We start from the raw sequence: 17175 nt of genomic DNA, 5'->3' as shown, positions 1-17175 counted from the left end.
CTGATAAGTGTTAAAGTTGGGTGGTAGATACACAGGAGTTGTTTTTACTATTCTCTCTACTTTTGTGTGTTTTAAAAATTTTCATAAGAGAAGGTTCCAAAGGGGGCATAGAGGTGAACTCTATGATACTGTGTCTCTTGCATTGTGACATAGTATCAGCACAAAGTCTTAGAAGTTTCTGTGAAATATACCTGCGATACAATGTGTCCATGCAAAAAAAGTTCGATGTTCAGTTATTATGTTTACATTTTGTTTGCAGATGATTCTGGACCTCCTCCTTCTACTGTTATCCAACAAAACGAGACTTTTGCCAAAATAGTCTTTAAGCCCAGTGTGGTACAACAAGCCAAGATTGCCCAGAATGGAATTTTGGGAGACTTCATCGTTCGATATGATGTCAACAGGGAACAGAGCATTGGGGACATCCAGGTATTTACTGGGTTCGCTGTTGCTGTTTCATGTTGGTTGCAGAGTTTTTTTAGTGGGACTCAGAACTATGGATTCCACACTTACCTAAGGGAAAGAGACCTTTCTGGTTCTTAGGAAATTTGTTTTAACCCAAAATATATCTTCAAAGAGACTAGTGGTGGTCTTTTGCTGGAAGCTGAGCGAACCTATTTCCTGCTTCAGTAATCTGGAGAGCAAATGAAATCTGTAATATGATTTTCCCTGTGGCGTTTTAGATTAAGTTAGAATTTCAGTTCATCTTCAATTTTAATTAAAAGAGACCGCTCCATGCCTCATTTCCCTTTAGGTTTTATTGCTCCAGAGACAGGCTGGGAATATTAAAATGTATTAATGTGCATTTAGAATGTAGACAACCTTGATGTCTCAGCTTGTAAGATGCTTGGTTAAAACCAGATAACGAGGGGGAAGCAGGATTCTCAAGTAGCAAGGGCCAGGGAAGGAGGGGTAATTAAAATTGAATTAGTAGCCATAATTGATAAATTTTTAAGGGAAGATTCTATCCTTATACAAATTAAATTAGCAATTAGTTCTCTTGGAGGGATCAGGACCATAGATCATTTTACTCTGGGTGTGGAATCGCACCCCAACTCTGCTTCCTGCAGTCTTTGACCTTTGGAAGTTCCATAGACACTCTGTTTTAGGTATTTTTCCTCCCTATTCTAGTTACTAGCGTTTTCACGTTCTTTTCCCTCCACCAGGTGCTAAATGGCTATTTTGTGCACTACTTTGCTCCCAAAGACCTGCCTCCGTTGCCCAAGAACGTGGTGTTTGTGCTCGACAGCAGTGCCTCCATGGTGGGAACCAAGCTCCGGCAGGTGAGTGCCACCTGCCCGTCTTGTTCCTCCCTCGCTTTTGCCTGGGACAATGATCTGCTTGGTGAATAACATTCAGGCAGTGCCAAACATCAGCTTTCCTGTCCAGCTCTTCCTGCATACAGAGAACATTCCTGAACGGATTCAGTTAATGCATCGACACAAACATTTCAGCACGGTGGTTTTAAGAGGGCAGAGGACGTGCTATGGAAACACCTTGCCCTAGCAAAGTGGATGATGTGAGTGAGGCAGGAACACACTGAGAGGGCCACACTCAACAGCATCCCTGTTGACAGAGTAATTCTGGTCAGTGATGCTTCCCCTGAGAACAATGGGATAGAATCACTGGAAGCCACCTTGGCTTATCCTTAGAACAAAGAGCTCAGGTCTCAATAATTCAGGGCTGATAGTCTCACAGAATTTAGGATGAACTTAAAACTCTAGAGCTGGGTGGAGGACATTAGGTGGACATGTAGTCTATGCCAAAAAATTAAATTTCCTGAAAATGCAACTATTTACATTTTTCTTGCATACCACTGGAAATAGCTATTTCTTATCTTAGTCTGGTATCATAAATGTCAGAATTTTATATTTATAATATATTGCAAGCTCACATAATGGAAAACAGAGAGCTACTGGCTGCCAGACCACCTAATGTCTCCAGTCTCTACATTCATCAAAAATTTAAATCACTTAGTTTTTATTTCTAAATGCATTATCTATTTTTAAATAATTAACAATATAATTGTGGTTTGATGAGTAAAATACTACCTATTCCACCTGTTTTGACTCCTAGGTCCCACCTCACCTGCGGTTGAGCCTAATACTAGTTGATAAACTATTGCAAATATTTTCTCTCGGTCTAGTACTTTTTAAATTGTTTCTTTGGCCATTTATAATTTTAAAATCATCTAGTAAAATCTGTGTGTGTCTTCCTCATGGCATCTGGTTTTCCTCCACTGTAATATAGCAAAAAATATATATTCCAAAATGTTATGTAGGATAGGGTTTAACTCTTTGCTTTTAGAAGATAGCCAAATATAACTTCTAACTAATATAGGGGGAAGGTAACCTCATTCTGTAAGTCAGCTTTTTGTAGTTCTTCAACATCACATTCTTGTACAGAGTTCAGCCTGCGGACTCCTCCATTTTCATTGTTTTTTCTTCCTTCTGCATCTCTGACCTTCCACCTGGGGTTACTTTTCTTTTACATGAAGCACATTCATTAGTATCTTTTTCAAAAATGAGGATCTGCTGGTGAAGAATTCTCTGTTTTTGTGTGAAAATGATTTATTTCACTTTCATTCTTTAAGGATATTTTTACATACCCAGTAAAAATATTGACAGTGATTTTCTTTCAATCAGTTGAAGATAGATAGATTCCATCGCCTACTGGCTGCTATTGTTGCTGTTGAAAAGTCAGTAAAATTTTTAACTGGTTTTCCTCTAAACAACTTATAGCTGTCTGCTTTTAAGATTTTCCTTTTTGCCTTTAGTTTTCTGTAATTTTAATATGATGGTTCTAGATGTGGCTTTTCTTCTTATTTATTCTGCTTAAGATTACTAAAACTTCATGAATTCGTGGATTTGTGAGAAAACCCTCCGCCATTGTCTCTGAAACTGCTTCAGTTCACTTTTCCTTCTGGGATTCCAGTGTTAGATTTTCTCTTTGTATCCTCTATGTTTCTCATGCTCTCTTCCGCACATTCCAACTTTTGCTTTTCCATGCTTCATTCCAAACCTATCTTCCAGTTCGCAGATACTCTCTTTAGGTATGTCTAACTTGCTGTTAAACTTTTCCATTGAGTTATTTCAGTTACTGTATTTTTAGTTCTGGAATTTCTATTTGGTTCTTTTTCAAATCTGCTCTGTGACTTTTTAGGATTTTCAGTTGTTTTACAAAGTTTTCAATAATTTTTTTATTTTCTCAAGCATAATAAACATAGTTATTTTAAAGTCCTTGTCTGATAAATCCAAACTTTGGAGCCCTTTGGGATTGTCTCATTGTCTCTTATCTTCTCTCCTGCGTGACTGGTTGTCTATGATTGAATGATGGGCATAATATTTGAAAATTTGTTTGTAGAAATAGTTTGAGGTCTAAGATGATGGTCTATTTCTCTAGAGAAGGGTTTGGCTTGTTTCTGTTAAGTACCTGGGGGAATTAAAATCTGGGATTGTTTTAGTCCATTTTTAGGACTTGGGCTTTTTCTGGGTAGCCCAGATGGCTCAAAGCTGGATTGTAGTTTTTTCAAGAGCTGGTATATTTCTGTTTTGTACAAAGTGTAGAGAGTTTGCCAAAGCACTCATCCTTGGTGGACTCTGACTTTCAACTTTTGTCCCCTTAACCTGCAAAAATGATGCTCAGTTGCTCAGATATCTCTTTGACCTTGACAAACATCCTTTAGATAAAAGGTCCTAAATGCTGAGCTCACCTCTAAATTTTCATCTTCTCTCGTATTTTTTTTCTCACTATTTTGTTAGCTTTGTGCTACTTTCAAGATAAAAAAGAAAACATCTTGTTCAACTTTTTTAGTTGCTCCCACTGGAAAACTGAACCAAATGTTTGTTTTGGTTCTTTTTCAAATCTACTTTGTGACTTTAGGATTTTCAGTTATTGTACTAAGCTTTTAATAATTAAAAAATAATTTCTCCAGCATAGTAAACATAGTTATTTTAAAGTCTGTGTCTAATAAATTTAAACTTTGGAGCCCCTTAGGGTCTAAATTACCTATAGGTTTCCCAAAGTTTTAATCACCCTAAAGTGAAGTGTTTTTTCATAGTGGCTGATATTTAGTGACGTTTGAGAGGCCTTTCCGTATTTACCAAATACTCTGTAAGGTGCTTTGCTTTATGTACTGCAAGTTCTTATGCAAGTGCCATTTGCTCACCAAATTGTTTTTGTGACTTTGGTGGCTGGACAATAGATATTGACAGAAGAATAATTATGGCCTCTTTTCTTTTAAGACCACCGTTGGCCACAGAACACGGTATTAATTAGATCTGACATATGACCCAGTGTGATAATAATCTCATTTGGATTTTGAATCAATTAATAGTTAACTGAGCAGTTGCCATGGGCTAGGTTTCCCCATATATCTCATTTAATTCCTATGTACACATGTATCTTCAAATTTTTTTCTTCTTTTTTCTTTCTTTTTAAATAATGAGCTTGATGAGGGCTGGGTTTGTGTTTCCTCTGATCAAAAATAACTCGATGAAGATATTGATGATTAAAGTTACTGCAATGACTCTGAATTCCTGTTACCACCGAATAGTGTATGTTCTGAGATTTTTATTTACCATCGTATCATGAATCTGTCTTATGTTATTAAATATTCTTTAAAAATCTGATTCTAGTGGCCATAGAGCAGCACAATCCAATAGAAGCTTCTAGGAGAAGGGGAATGTTCTCCACCCGTGCTGTCCAATAGGATAGCCACTGGTCGCAGAAAGCTACTAAGCACTTGAAATGTGGCTAATGCAACTGAGGAACTGAATCTTTAGTTTTGTTTAATTTTAGTAAACTTGAATTTCAGTAACCACACGTGGCTAATAGTTGCTACGTGGACAGTGTAGCTGCAGAACATTTATTCAGCCTACCCACCATGGGAGACTTTTAAGTTCATTCCACTTTTTGCTGTTATAAACACCACTGAGATGATTTTCTTTATGTAGAAATCCTTGACACAGGCTCTGCTGTTTTCTTAAATTTGATTCTTAGAAGTGGAGTTACTGGGCCAAAGAGTGCCAAATCCTTTGTGGGTTTTGATGTATGTTACCAAAACAGTCCAGAAAGGCTGTGCCAATTTGTAACACATAAAACTGTTACCAGGGTCAGTATTCCAAATAGATTAAGGGGATAAAAGGTAATCAATCAAGAACCACACCCCCAAAATGTAAGAAACATAGGTGCATATTGAACTAGTTTTGAAGTGGGGGAAAACTTTCTAAAAAGCCTAAAAGCAATGAAAATAATTGCTGTAAAAGAAAAGAATCAAAAACTTTAGCTACCTAAAATTTTCAAAACTTCGGTTGTAAATAAAAAAAATAAAAGTAAACAAAAGACGGGGAAATTGTATGCAGGAAAAAGACAGGAGTTTATCATTAATGTGTAAAGTGCTATTCCGGATCAATAAAAATTAATCCTGTGTAAGGAAGTAAGCAAAGGATGTAAAACAATCCAAAAGGGAAGAAATGAGAGGATTCAGTAAGATCATGAAAAAGGGGTGAAGCAGTAATTAAAGAAATCCTCAAAGGACTCCCATCTTCAGGTGCCGGAGTCACTTCAGGATTTAAGCCCAAACCTAGTCCCTTCCGGAGCACGGGGTCGTCTTCTCCTTCTGATGGGAGAGAGATCAAGAATCTTCTTACCAAACAACCCGTAGAAAGATAAATCCTGCCCCAAATTGTCCAGAGAAAAACTAATGAAGTAAACCATGGTCTCCCAAATTTCTCTTTAATCATAAACTAATTTGGGCACGTCTTAAAAATATGGCATGGGGCATTTTGAACATATCTAAGGGTATTACATGAATTCTTTACTATGAGGATATTTAGTCTTTGTAACAGTTTGGTCATTCCCATTTTACTGATGGAGAAACTGAGGCTTTGCAAAGGCAGATAACTCAGCTAATGAGTGGCGGGGCCAGTCTGACTCCCAAGTCCATGAACCAAACACAAAGCTATGGTTCCTTTGTGCGCGGTGTGGTGAGGCAACCGAGAGACATGCACAAGATGTAAGGTCAGTGCAATTTTACATTTTAGGACCCACGTGAGAAGAAGGCCGCATTGCAGAAGGCAGGGATTTCCTTGCATTATGCAAGAGCAATGTAAGAACAGATGTCAGACCATTTGTTATTCTCTCTTCTTCCTTCATTCCTGGATGCTACGATCCATTCCTTGCCGGCCGCTGAGGGTCTGGCATGCACTCCGCTGGCTGCTAAGCTACAGCGTGGCTTCCCTCCAGGACAGCCGCCCCGAGCAGCCAAACACATGTCTGAGCAATTCCTCCCGCCCCTCAATGCCTTGAGCGGTTTGGAAACTGTTGACTGTTTTAGCAATTCAAGGCTTCTCCGAGGCCACGGCACTAAGCAAAAAGCTTAGTTGGCTCTTCGTAGAGTCTTGTATGTGGTATGATGTCTACTGGTGAGAAGGAAAATCACCCCACGCATAGGGCTTTCATATTGTGTCAACAGGCTTGACAACACGGGACATTTGTCACGGGTCCACTTGGATTCTGTTCTGAATGATTCACTGTTATTCTGGATGTTCTTGGCACCCCCATCGGCGAGGGGCCTGGAAGACTTCACTGCACTTATCTCAATGTAGGGCACTTAGTTGGTGTTTGATAATTACTTGTCAAGATCATTCAACCTTAAAATGCACATTCAGGAAGGGGTGTGTCCACACTGGGGAGCCCCCGAAGCTGTGCGCACCTGGAATTCTCTGGTTCTTGTCCTAGTCCCGGTGGGAATATGCGCCCAGAAGCCAGGACTTCCCCAGCTTGGGAACAGCGACAGAGCTGCCCCCGGCTGGCTGGCACGTAGCTTGGCTGTTTTCTCCTCCACGTGCGCCTGCAGATGAATCACGGAGAGATGGCTCTGGAGCTGGGGCAGGCAGGATCTCTGCCTCTCGACTGGAGTTTGTAAAACTTCTCAGGGTGGCAGCTGAGAAGAGCAAAAAGAGGGGAGACAAATGTGATGGGGGTCGACTTCCTTCTTCCTTGCTAGTTGCACGCTAAAGCATTAGCACTTGCAAAATCGCAAATGTACATGTCCTTGGGGGCGTTAAGGATAATGCCTTGTCTGTTAAATACATTTTTCCTTGACCAAGGCCTGCACTTGCTTCTCTTTCTTTCTCTTAATCTATATAATTTTATCTACCACTGTCACCTTCATGTTAAGGATCTTGGCTAAGGGACCCTCTTTGGCAACCAAGCAGTGACGGATGGATCATTTTCCGGATGCTTTTCCTGCTGTAACTTTTTCCAAACTTGTTCCCACACTCTGTGCCTCTCTATGCCAACCCGGGTTCCCATGTAGCTTTTGAAAGGTGGTCTCCCTTTTTCTGTTTAATTAGTTTTAGAGGGTAAAGAACAAGCATTTTTCTGATCTGCAATTGCCATATTAAAATGAGGGAAAATGTAATGAATGGGTTGGAGAACTGCGTGTTGCTCGCGCTTCATTGGCAGGTTTACTTTATGCTCTAGAACACGAGGTTCTTCCTCACTGTCCAAAACTGGGCTCCCAGGAGCTATTTGGGCATTTTATGTGTAACCTTACAGGGGGATAGTTGGTTAGCTCCATGATTTGGGGAACATCTTGCTTTTGATCATCATAGTATGTATTCCTGGCTCTCAGCAGATTACCTGACACACAGTCGGGAATGACATTTGCTGCAAAGCTCCCAGCACATAAACAATAAATGTACTTTGCATTTTTTTTTTTTAGGGCACAATAGAGACCATTGAGTGATGAGTGCGTACAGAGCACTCTGAGGGTTTTACATGCATTTTTTTTTTTCATTTAATCTTTCGGCTTTCGATAAAGTAGACATTGCTATCCTCATTTTATAAATGGGAAGGTGATGTAATTAGGCTGAAAGACCCAAAGTTACAAGTAGAAGAGTTAGGTTTCAAGCCGAGGTTGGCCTACCTAAAGCACTTGACCGTAACGTTAGATACGGACCGTGACGTAGCTGTAGCCCACCTGTTAAGCTTCGAGGCTCTACCTGTCCTTGTCAACGAGTAATGAGATGGGCAATGCTGCCCATCTCAGGTGCGTGCACACAGCCGTCACCTGCCCAAAGAGGCATCAGCCCGCAGACTGCTGTTAAGAGGAATTAATGCAGCTGTTCTTGTCTGACCCATAGAATTAATGTGCGGCATCCCTCGGGCATGTGCAGGGCCGCAGACGTCGCTCCCTTTTGTAATTTGGACGGGACGGGTTGGGTGCCAGCGTGCAGATGGTGGAGGTGCAGGCTGAGGAAAGGTGGGTCACTGTCAAGTACAATGATGTCCAGTGGTGTGACGTTCTAGCTGTCCTCTTCACGACTATGCGGCTCTGCCACATTTTGAAAGGGCGGGTTCTGGAAAGATATTAGCATGTGAGCATCCAAGAAGGCAGCCCGAGGTTCCCTGAGCAGCCTGGAGGAATGTCAGGCACAGGCTGCAGGGCCCAGAAGGGCCTCAGAAGACTAGCAATCTGGTTGGGAAGGGAGAACTCCCCGCACAAACGAAGGCTCTCGGAAGGAAGGAGGACGCCAGATGCCCAGTGAGATCTGGTCTAGAAAACTGGGAGAGTCTCAGAAGGCAAGCGCTCCGTGGCTGTCCCACAAATAAAAATCAACAATATAGAGCTCTGAGTCCACCTGCGTTGCCTATGCAGGTTGCGGGGCTCTGTGAGTGTCAGAGAGCGTGGCCCTAGAACAGTCTAGCTTCCCTCTCTGGTTTTCTGAAAAGGGGTCAGCAAACTTCTTCTGCAAGGGACAGGTAATAGGTATCTTAGCTTTGCAGGCCAGATGGTGTCTATGGTAACCGCCCGACTCAGCTCTGCAGTCATAGTGCAAGAGCACAGGCACAGCCGCGTGCAAAGCAGTGAGCAAGGTTATGTTCCAATAAAGCTTTATTAAAAACAGGCAGCAGTATGGACTTGGCCCCTGGGCCAGAGTTTGCTGACCGCTTGTCTAGAGCAGTGACTAACTGGCATGTGACTAGAGGTCATTTCAGTGGACAGTATTTATTCTCATCTACTGGGCTGCCCTTGTCAGAACAGTCCCTCTAGCAGATGCATGTTTCAGGAACACGTTGCAAAACAGAGATCTGGGACGTGGGGCAGAGGAGAGAAGTCAGTGGGAAAACTGGAGTTTTTGTCTCTGACTCAGACTATGAGGAAACCAGTGAGGGACGGAGGGCGGAGTATTTTTTCCCTAGCCCATCAGTGAACACTTGGGTTTTTAGTTTCAAGAAAAAAATTGCTCTTCAACAATGACAATGCAGATAATTTTAGATAAATTGGGAGATCCTCGTTTTTAGAAAATTTTTTTGTCGAAGTAGTTAAGATGTACCCAGATGAGGTCATGTTTTTAAAACGTTGAGCGTCTCTGAATGGAGCCACTATGTGGCTGTGGACAAAGAGAAACTTGTCACTCTAGAGCTCTGAGTGCTCCTGCGTTACCTGCTCAGGTTGCAGCCCCGTTGCGAGCACCGGGAACATGGCGCCAGGAGATAACGGCAAAGCCCGGCTCCCCCCATTTCTGGTTTCCTAATTTTACACTCAAGTCTCCAGACTTTTTCTGTGAAGGGCCAGATAGGGGCTGAAAGGAAACTTTGCTACAAGCAACAACCAGATAAACACTGCACGTCAAAGAAAATTAAGTGAGATAATAAGCGTGGAAGTGCTTATCAGAGTGTCAGAGAGCTTTGTCCCTCCGGGCATTGAAGGAGGTGGATTGAATTGCAGCTGGGTACCCACGATTCCTGATAGCACAGCTGCCACCTTCCCTTGTTCGGGACACCTGACTCTCGCTCAGGTTCCCGTCTTGGCTTTGACTCTGGACTTCAGATTCTCCAAGAATGAAACAAATATGGGCTATCTGCGGTGGGAGAGCTTTTGGGGGGTACAAAGATAAACGAGACAGAGCCTGTTCCGTCGAGAAGCCCAGAGGAGAAGAGAAAGTCAGACGAAGGTTACACGCAAAGAGCTCCCTGTGATGGAGACATACGCGAGGTCCCGCCGTTGCACAGTGGGGGGGTGATCGGTTCTTCTTAGGGCCGGAAGGCGCAGGGCTGATGTGTTCACCACCACACTGCCTGACTAATTTTAAATTTTTTTAGAGATAGGGTCTTGCTATGTTGCCCAGGCTGGTATGGGACTCGACCTCAAGCGATCCTCCTGCCTCGGTCTCTTAAAGTGCTGGGATTATAGGTGTGAGCCACTGTACCCACCCACTAGCTCAGATTTCTGAGATACGTGGCACATCTGAAACCTCGGCCGACGTACTACCTTTCTGATTGGTCAGAACTTAGTTCTGAAGCCATTTTGCTTTTCCTCCTGGTGGCTGAGCCAGCCGACACGAGCAGAGATGTGAGGTTTCACTTGGACCCCCTTCCCTACAGAGCTGCTGTGGACTCTCTTCTGGCTGTCCGGGTCCCATCCAGTGCAAATAAGGAAGACAAGAAAAAGTAACCAAAGGGTCCTCACCCGGTTTTATAATCCTTTCCCTTCTGCAATAAAAATCTCACCTTGACCAAGTCCAGGAAGGTGGAAAGAGACACTGCCTGGTGGAGGGAGGCTCTACTTCCTCTAAATACTTTGTCGTATATACAAACTACATTTGTTGATATACTGTGTTTACTTCTCACATAGCTGTTCCATGATTTTACGTGGAGCATGGCTTTCTCCCAGCCTCTTCATACTTTTGTGTTTTATGTTCTTAACATTTGTCAAGAAAAATCTCTAGGAATTTATAGCAGGAGGCAGAGGGTGGACCCAAGCCCAGGGAACAGGACTCACGAGAACTCAGGCTGCAGGGAGGACAGAGTGGGTCAAAGGCAGGCAGAGAGTCTGACACCAAAAATCTGTAGAATGGAACAGCCAGGACTCCGGAATCCAAACACACAGCTGGGAAATATAAACTTCAGAATCTAGACCAAGGCACTGGAGACTGGAACTCAATCATTTTAGCCAGCAGGCGTGTCAGAACAGTGGCCGGAGGTCACCGGCTTCTCGGCGATCTGTAGATGCAGGTGAACCTCACCTGGTCACCATCCTTTTGCACCTGGAGATGACCGCCTGCACCCCGCAGGTGTGGGTGGCTGTGTTCTCGGGAAGCCTCCTCAGGCCACGTGGGAAGGCTGTATTCTTGGCTGAGCGAGAAGTATAGAACTGACCATGGACATCGCTCCTCACAAGTACTAACCTTCCACGTGGAGAGAAATGGGAAAAAAAAAATCCATTTTGAGCCTGGAGTCATTTACACATCAAGTATAAAAAATAGATGTGCCTAGTATGTTGTAAAGAATCAAAGAAATTTTATTTGGCAAAGAGCTCTTGAGACAAATGTACAGTGACACTATTAGGTGAATGTTTGACACGCTTGTCAAGGCAAAGTCAAAACATCAGGAACGGATCCTAACAGGAGCAGGAGGGTTGAGACGAGACATAGTTGGCTTCTCAAGTTAGAATAACGTTATCCAAACACAGAGACTGATGCGATTTAGTTATGTTTATATTACAAAAATATTTTAATATCCGAACCTAATCGGTTCTTTTTTTTTTTTTTAAGTTAAGCCTGAATTTAGCCAGAATTTAAGTCTTTAACAATCATTCGATTTTAGAACCAGCCCTGAAGTGATATTGGTATTTCCATCTGAATTATAAAGGTGGTTTTTATCTTGCTATAAAGAAATAGCTGTTTTATATTTTTACACAGATTAGGTAAACACACCTGTGAAGAGGTATTCCAAATCAGAGTGTATTATCTCCACACGGTACAGCATTGGAAGAGCATTTGAAATTAGATTTCAAATAGTACATGAAATTGTTGTTATTTAAAATAATATTGTTTTTGTAGAAGGGACAGGAATAGGGTTAAAATAAATAAAAAATAAAATAATATATTTTTGAATACCAGGAACCCTGTGATTTTGTTTAAGAAATATGCTTTTCATAGTAGTGTGAACACTAAAATGTTGAGTCCAAAGAACACCGTGTTTCCTACATTTCCTTCTACGTGGCATTTCAAGTTACTATATAGCATCTACTAAACTGTTGTAACGTACTGGAAGATGTGATGACTTCTATTCCAAATTTTCCATTTATATAAAGAAAGCTTATCTTAGGTTCTGCTGTTTCTCCCGAAAGAACATTTTATTTTAGCCAGTAGAAAAATAGTTTCAGTTTCTTTCAACACGATACCCCAAATTTGACAGAGATACCTTTTTGGTTACAGTCTCTTTCTTTTATTATAGTTTAGAATTTTTATTTTTAATACAAATTATACAGTGTTTTCATTCCAGGAGATATTTATAGCACGGTAGCAACAAGAAGGAACCAGAGATTGTGCTAGTGTTGATTGCTTTATGAGTTTGCACAACTCCTTGAAGTGTTACTTATATAGTTGACCCTTGAACAACAAGGGGGTTGGGGGGCGGGTGGCTGACCCCTTACAAAGTTGAAATCCAAGTATAACTTTTGTCTCCCCCCCAGTGTTTCACTACTAATAGCCTCCTGTTGACTTGAAGCCTCACTGATAACATAAACAGTTGATTAACTCATGTTTTATATATGTATCATGTATTATATTCTCACAATAAAGTAAGCTAGAGAAAAGAGAATCTTATTAAGAAAATCATAAGGAAAAGAAAATATATTTACTATTCATCACGTGGAAGTAGATCCTCATAAAGCTCTTCATCTTTGTCGACTTCTCTTTGAGTAGGCTGAGGAGGAGGAGGAGGAAGAAGGGTTGATCTTGCGGATAAGTGGACCCACGCGGTTCAAACCTCTGTTGTTCAAGAGTCAGTGGACTAGCATTACTTTTTAAAGTTTTGGTTGGTTTCTTTTCTGAAGCCAATCTGTTGCTAGATTTTTTTACGGGTAGCAATGATATAAACACAAACATATTATAGAGAAATGGTCTTTCTCCCTCAATTTAATCACCTTCCTCCTAAAGTTGGGATTCAAAAAAAAAAAAAAATCTGGTTGCTTGATGGGTCAGTCATGGTAAGATTTCATAGAACTTTCCTTCAAATCATGGAAAAACTGACAGGGAGTCATAGAAGTTGATGCTGCGGTTTTGCAAAATAAGTCTTTATGATCTTGCAACGCCATGATCTTGAGATGCTCCCGCTGAGGCAAAGCTGGTGCCCACGGACTGGCCACATCTGCTGGCAGGTCACGGCTACTCTGGTTTCAGCTGTGACTGTGACGCCAAGGTGACTCAGGACTGCGCCATGTACGGCTATCTGTGGGGTTCAGGGAGGGGTGACAGATCTGAGCCGGGCTGGTGGACATGTCCATTCTCCTCGTTTCAGGCTGAGATACATAGTTGAAGGTTGCAGTGAGAATCTGTCGGTGCAAACTTTGATGGAGTCCGGACAGTTTTTATTTCCATCTGTCCCTTTGGGTGGTATGACTACAGGGCCATACTGCCACCCCCAGCGAGGGTCAGGGGTCCCGGGCTCTGAGACCCTCCTGCCAGCTGGACCAGGGACGACTCACAGGGAAACAGGTGGACAGTGGGGACACACACACCCTGCCCTCTGTGTCCGCTGCCTGCCCACCTTCCGGAAGGTGAGGCTGACCTGCAGTCGCAGTCATCATCTTGGGGACTTCCCATTGTCCAATATTATCTCAGGGCTGTTCTCCTGGGATGTATTTCCTGATCACGATTCTCTTCCATGCCCCACTTCAGCCTTTGGAAGGTCTTTGATTTCTTGGTTGGATTATTCTAAGCTATTGGTCTTAGATCTTCCTCTTGGGCTCATTCAAAAGGGCCGTGTGGACCAACTCCGTGTGGAGAAAATGTTAACTCCTTGGAAAGCATTTCAGATGAGACAGGGCATGGACCGCTCAGGAGAACAGCCTGATCGTTGTGCTCAAAGCCTGGCCTGGCCAATACCGAATCCCCTGAACTTGGATTCACCTATGATGTCACTGGCTCCCCTCATCTTAGATCTGAAGACTGAGGGTTTGTGATTTTGTGATACAAAAGCCTTTTGTGTCAGCGTCAGTTTGCAGCTGCCTCTTGCATGGGCTCCATTGGCTTCTCCCCTGAGGTCTTGTTAGATAACGTGTGTCCACTTGGGAGGTGTTCGCTGGTCACTGACGCCATGGCAACGGCGTGGGATGCCGGCTCCTTTGGGGGCTGGGCCGGGAGTCTGGGCTCAGTTTTCTAGGGAAGAGGGAGAGAGAGGAAGGGAAGGGGGGGACCCGTCCTTGTTCCTGGTGCAGCTTCATGCAGGGCGCACAGTGCACAGGACAGAACTGCCCCTGACACTCCCTTCCTGGGACCTGTGACGTGAAAGGAGGCTGTGTGTCTGGGGCCCAGCTCGACCGTCTACACACACCGTTAGAAGAGACCGTCTCATTTGCCTCCCTGAAGATCCGCTGGAGCAAGAGGGACCATCGCCAACCATCGCCAATGGTTGGAGAATCTGAGTTGACTTTTATTTATTTATGTCCCGCCTGTGCCTGGAAGAATTTAAATAGAGATTAAACGACTTAGTAGTAAACCAAGGCAGAGCTGGAAGGAACGTCTAAGACCGTGTTTTTAAAAGAAATACTTTTTTTCTTCTGTTAGCCCAAGGAAAGTACATATAAGAAGAAGAATCCATCACCATGAAATAGTTTTAAGCGGAGAGTAATCCCTATTCTTTGTGATTCTAAATAACTAGGATTGGAAGGAACCTTGTCTGACGCCTGCAGTCAGGCCCAGGTACTTCTTTGCTACCCAGATAGTCAGAAATATATCTTTTCCATGTATGGTTTCTGTGTCCCTTTTAAGAAAAATCTCCCTTTGGTCCAAACACAATCTGGATTTTTTTAGAGATCTCTTCTGCTGTCTCCTGTGGGTGGGAACCGTGTAGTGTGTGTGCTCGCAGATTCTGTACGTTCATTTTGTTATAAAGATCTCCAAGGGAGACGTTTCCGCGGTCTCCTGTGGTCACCTATTAACAGATTGATTTGGGGGTGTCATTGCTCCACGTTGCGTGTTTTGGGGGTACTCGTCTCGAGCAGGGTGGCTCTTTGCAGCGTGGAGAGGGCAGAGCAGGCAGAAGTCCAGGGGACGGGGCATCCTGGGGTGTCCAGGAGGAAGGGCATTGGCGGGCGGGTGGCCACCAGCCTGGTCCGTCTCCTGCTCTGGGGGAGTGTGCAGCTCTTCCTAGTCATGTCACAGGATCTCAGACTCGGGAGGGACCCTGGCGGGCACCTAGTCCAGCCCCTCGGGGTGGTGGGTGGGGTGCTCCTTGCCTTCAGGCAGTTCAGGCCTCCTGACAGGCTTGATTCCAGGCCCGCTGCCTCTGATCTGCCTGGAATGTGCTCACCCTGTGCTCCGGACTGAGCCTGGGTTCATCTTCAGCATCTGAACACGGTGTGCAGGAGGCCGGGCTGCAGCTGCAGGCCGGCGCGCTCCGGTGTGGACGCTCACCTCCTGCTCCAGCCTCCTGCGGGTGCAGAGCTCTCAGTGCGCAGCCCAGGGACGGGCAGGGGCGGGCCAGGCAAGGGTTAACAGCAGCTGGTAGCTGTAGGAAGCAGCAGCAGTGGCTTCTGGTGGCCCCCTGGGACCAGGGCGGGAGACCATCCAGGGCTCTCCCAGCGAGTGGGGCCAGAGCAGCCAGAGGCGCCCGCCCGCCTTCCCTGGTGCACGCGAGGACAAGTCGCAGCTGCGGCCTTACAAGGTCATACGGAGCCTCTGGCTGCTGAGCTGGGGAAGGAGGGGGACTGAGCGACTCTCAAAGCAGAGTACCCGTCACCACGGGGAAAAATACCAGCACAGGAGCCAGCCGTCCCCCCGCAGGACCTCGGCACGCTATTTACGGATCCTGAGGATACCAGCAGCTAACAGGCCTGGCTCGCCGACACGGGGCCCCTTCCCCACGCCCCACCCTGCAGCCCGGCCGCTGGCGTGGTTATCTGAGTTGCTGGTCGCTGCTGCGGCTCGTCCGTCAGGAGCTCGGAGCTTCCTGGGCGTCATCCGTGTCAGTAGTACCTGTCCAGGGCCCCCGGGGCAGGCTGTGTCTCTCTCACGACCTTTGTAACAACAGAACCAACCCCCATCTCTGTCTCTCTTTGTGTCTCTCTCTCTCCCCCGTCTCTGTCTCTCCCCTGTTTCCCTCTCTTCTCCCCTCTCTCTCTCTGTGTCTCTCTCACTTATTTTCTGATGCAACAGACATTTACTAAAAGCCCACACTGTACAAAACATCACGTTGGGAGGACGGGAAAGGCCAGGGGAACAGCTGTTCGAGGAGCTCCCTCTCTAGCGTGGCGGAGAGACGGTTTACTCACCACTCACGTATTTAGGAAACATTTATCAAGCATCTCTTATGTGCCAGGCACCACTGGGCATTAACTATAGAATATAGAATAATAAAATACACTATAGGGCATTAACTATAGGATAATAAGATAGAAAACGTTCCTGCCCCCAGGAACGTGGAATGGAGGACAGGTCAGTCCATGCACAGAGGAGAGTGACGTCCCCTCCGTCCGTGCAGTGAAGGGAAGGACGGGGTCGGCAGGGGGGACAGGCAGGGCTCTCTTGGGACAGAAGGTGTAAGCCCAGAACCACAGGAGAAGGGACAGCAGCAGTGTGGATGGCGAGGAAGGGCATCCCAGGGAACGGGAACAGCAGATGCAAAGTCCCCGAGCTGGGAAGGAGCGTGAGGAGGTAATGACAGCACAGCGTGGACGTACCGTAGCGGGTGGAGCGTCAGGGGACAGAGCCACCGCCTGGGAATAGCCTCACCCAGGAGGGACAGGTCAGGGGTCCTGAAGGGACCGTGGTTCAGTGGGGGGTGGGGAAGAGGGGCCGGGCGGTAGCTTGTGCAGCGGCAGGAAGTCCTGCCAAGGCAGGCTGTGTGTAGGGAGGTCGGGTGCTCGGGGAAATGAGACCTTAGAGTCTGCGGCAGGGGTGGGAACAGCAGGAAACGAAGCCAGAAAGTTCCACTGGGATCACTTAGTTTTATGGATCTTGTATCCAAAAAGCATTTGAACTTCATGCTGAGGGCAGTGAGGAGCCGGCAAAGGCTTTTAAGAGCGGAAGGTGGAAAATCTAACTCTGGCAGCAGCGTGGGGACGTGCCGAGTCCTCCCCAAAGTGCAAGCCCTTTGTTGCTCCAATTCCATTTTTGGGAATTTGTCCTAAGGCGGGAGTCAAGGGCAGAGCATGGCTGA

General features: G+C 44.9%; 1 protein-coding gene across 1 annotated transcript in view; it reads left to right on the top strand.

The window, feature by feature from the left end:
- ITIH5 (inter-alpha-trypsin inhibitor heavy chain 5) overlaps positions 1 to 17175 on the top strand; it is a 65603-nt gene that overhangs the window by 33225 nt on the left and 15203 nt on the right. The window contains exons 6-7 of the mRNA XM_069458667.1: positions 260 to 429; positions 1167 to 1283. Coding sequence (XP_069314768.1) covers positions 260 to 429; positions 1167 to 1283 — 287 coding nt within the window. The remainder of the gene's footprint in view (positions 1 to 259; positions 430 to 1166; positions 1284 to 17175) is intronic.

The sequence above is a fragment of the Eulemur rufifrons genome, chromosome 25 (assembly GCF_041146395.1).
Source record: "Eulemur rufifrons isolate Redbay chromosome 25, OSU_ERuf_1, whole genome shotgun sequence".
In the NCBI taxonomy this organism is placed as follows: domain Eukaryota; kingdom Metazoa; phylum Chordata; class Mammalia; order Primates; family Lemuridae; genus Eulemur; species Eulemur rufifrons.
The sequence above is the reverse complement of the archived record's forward strand: the minus strand, read 5'-3'. Positions and strand labels throughout refer to the sequence as shown.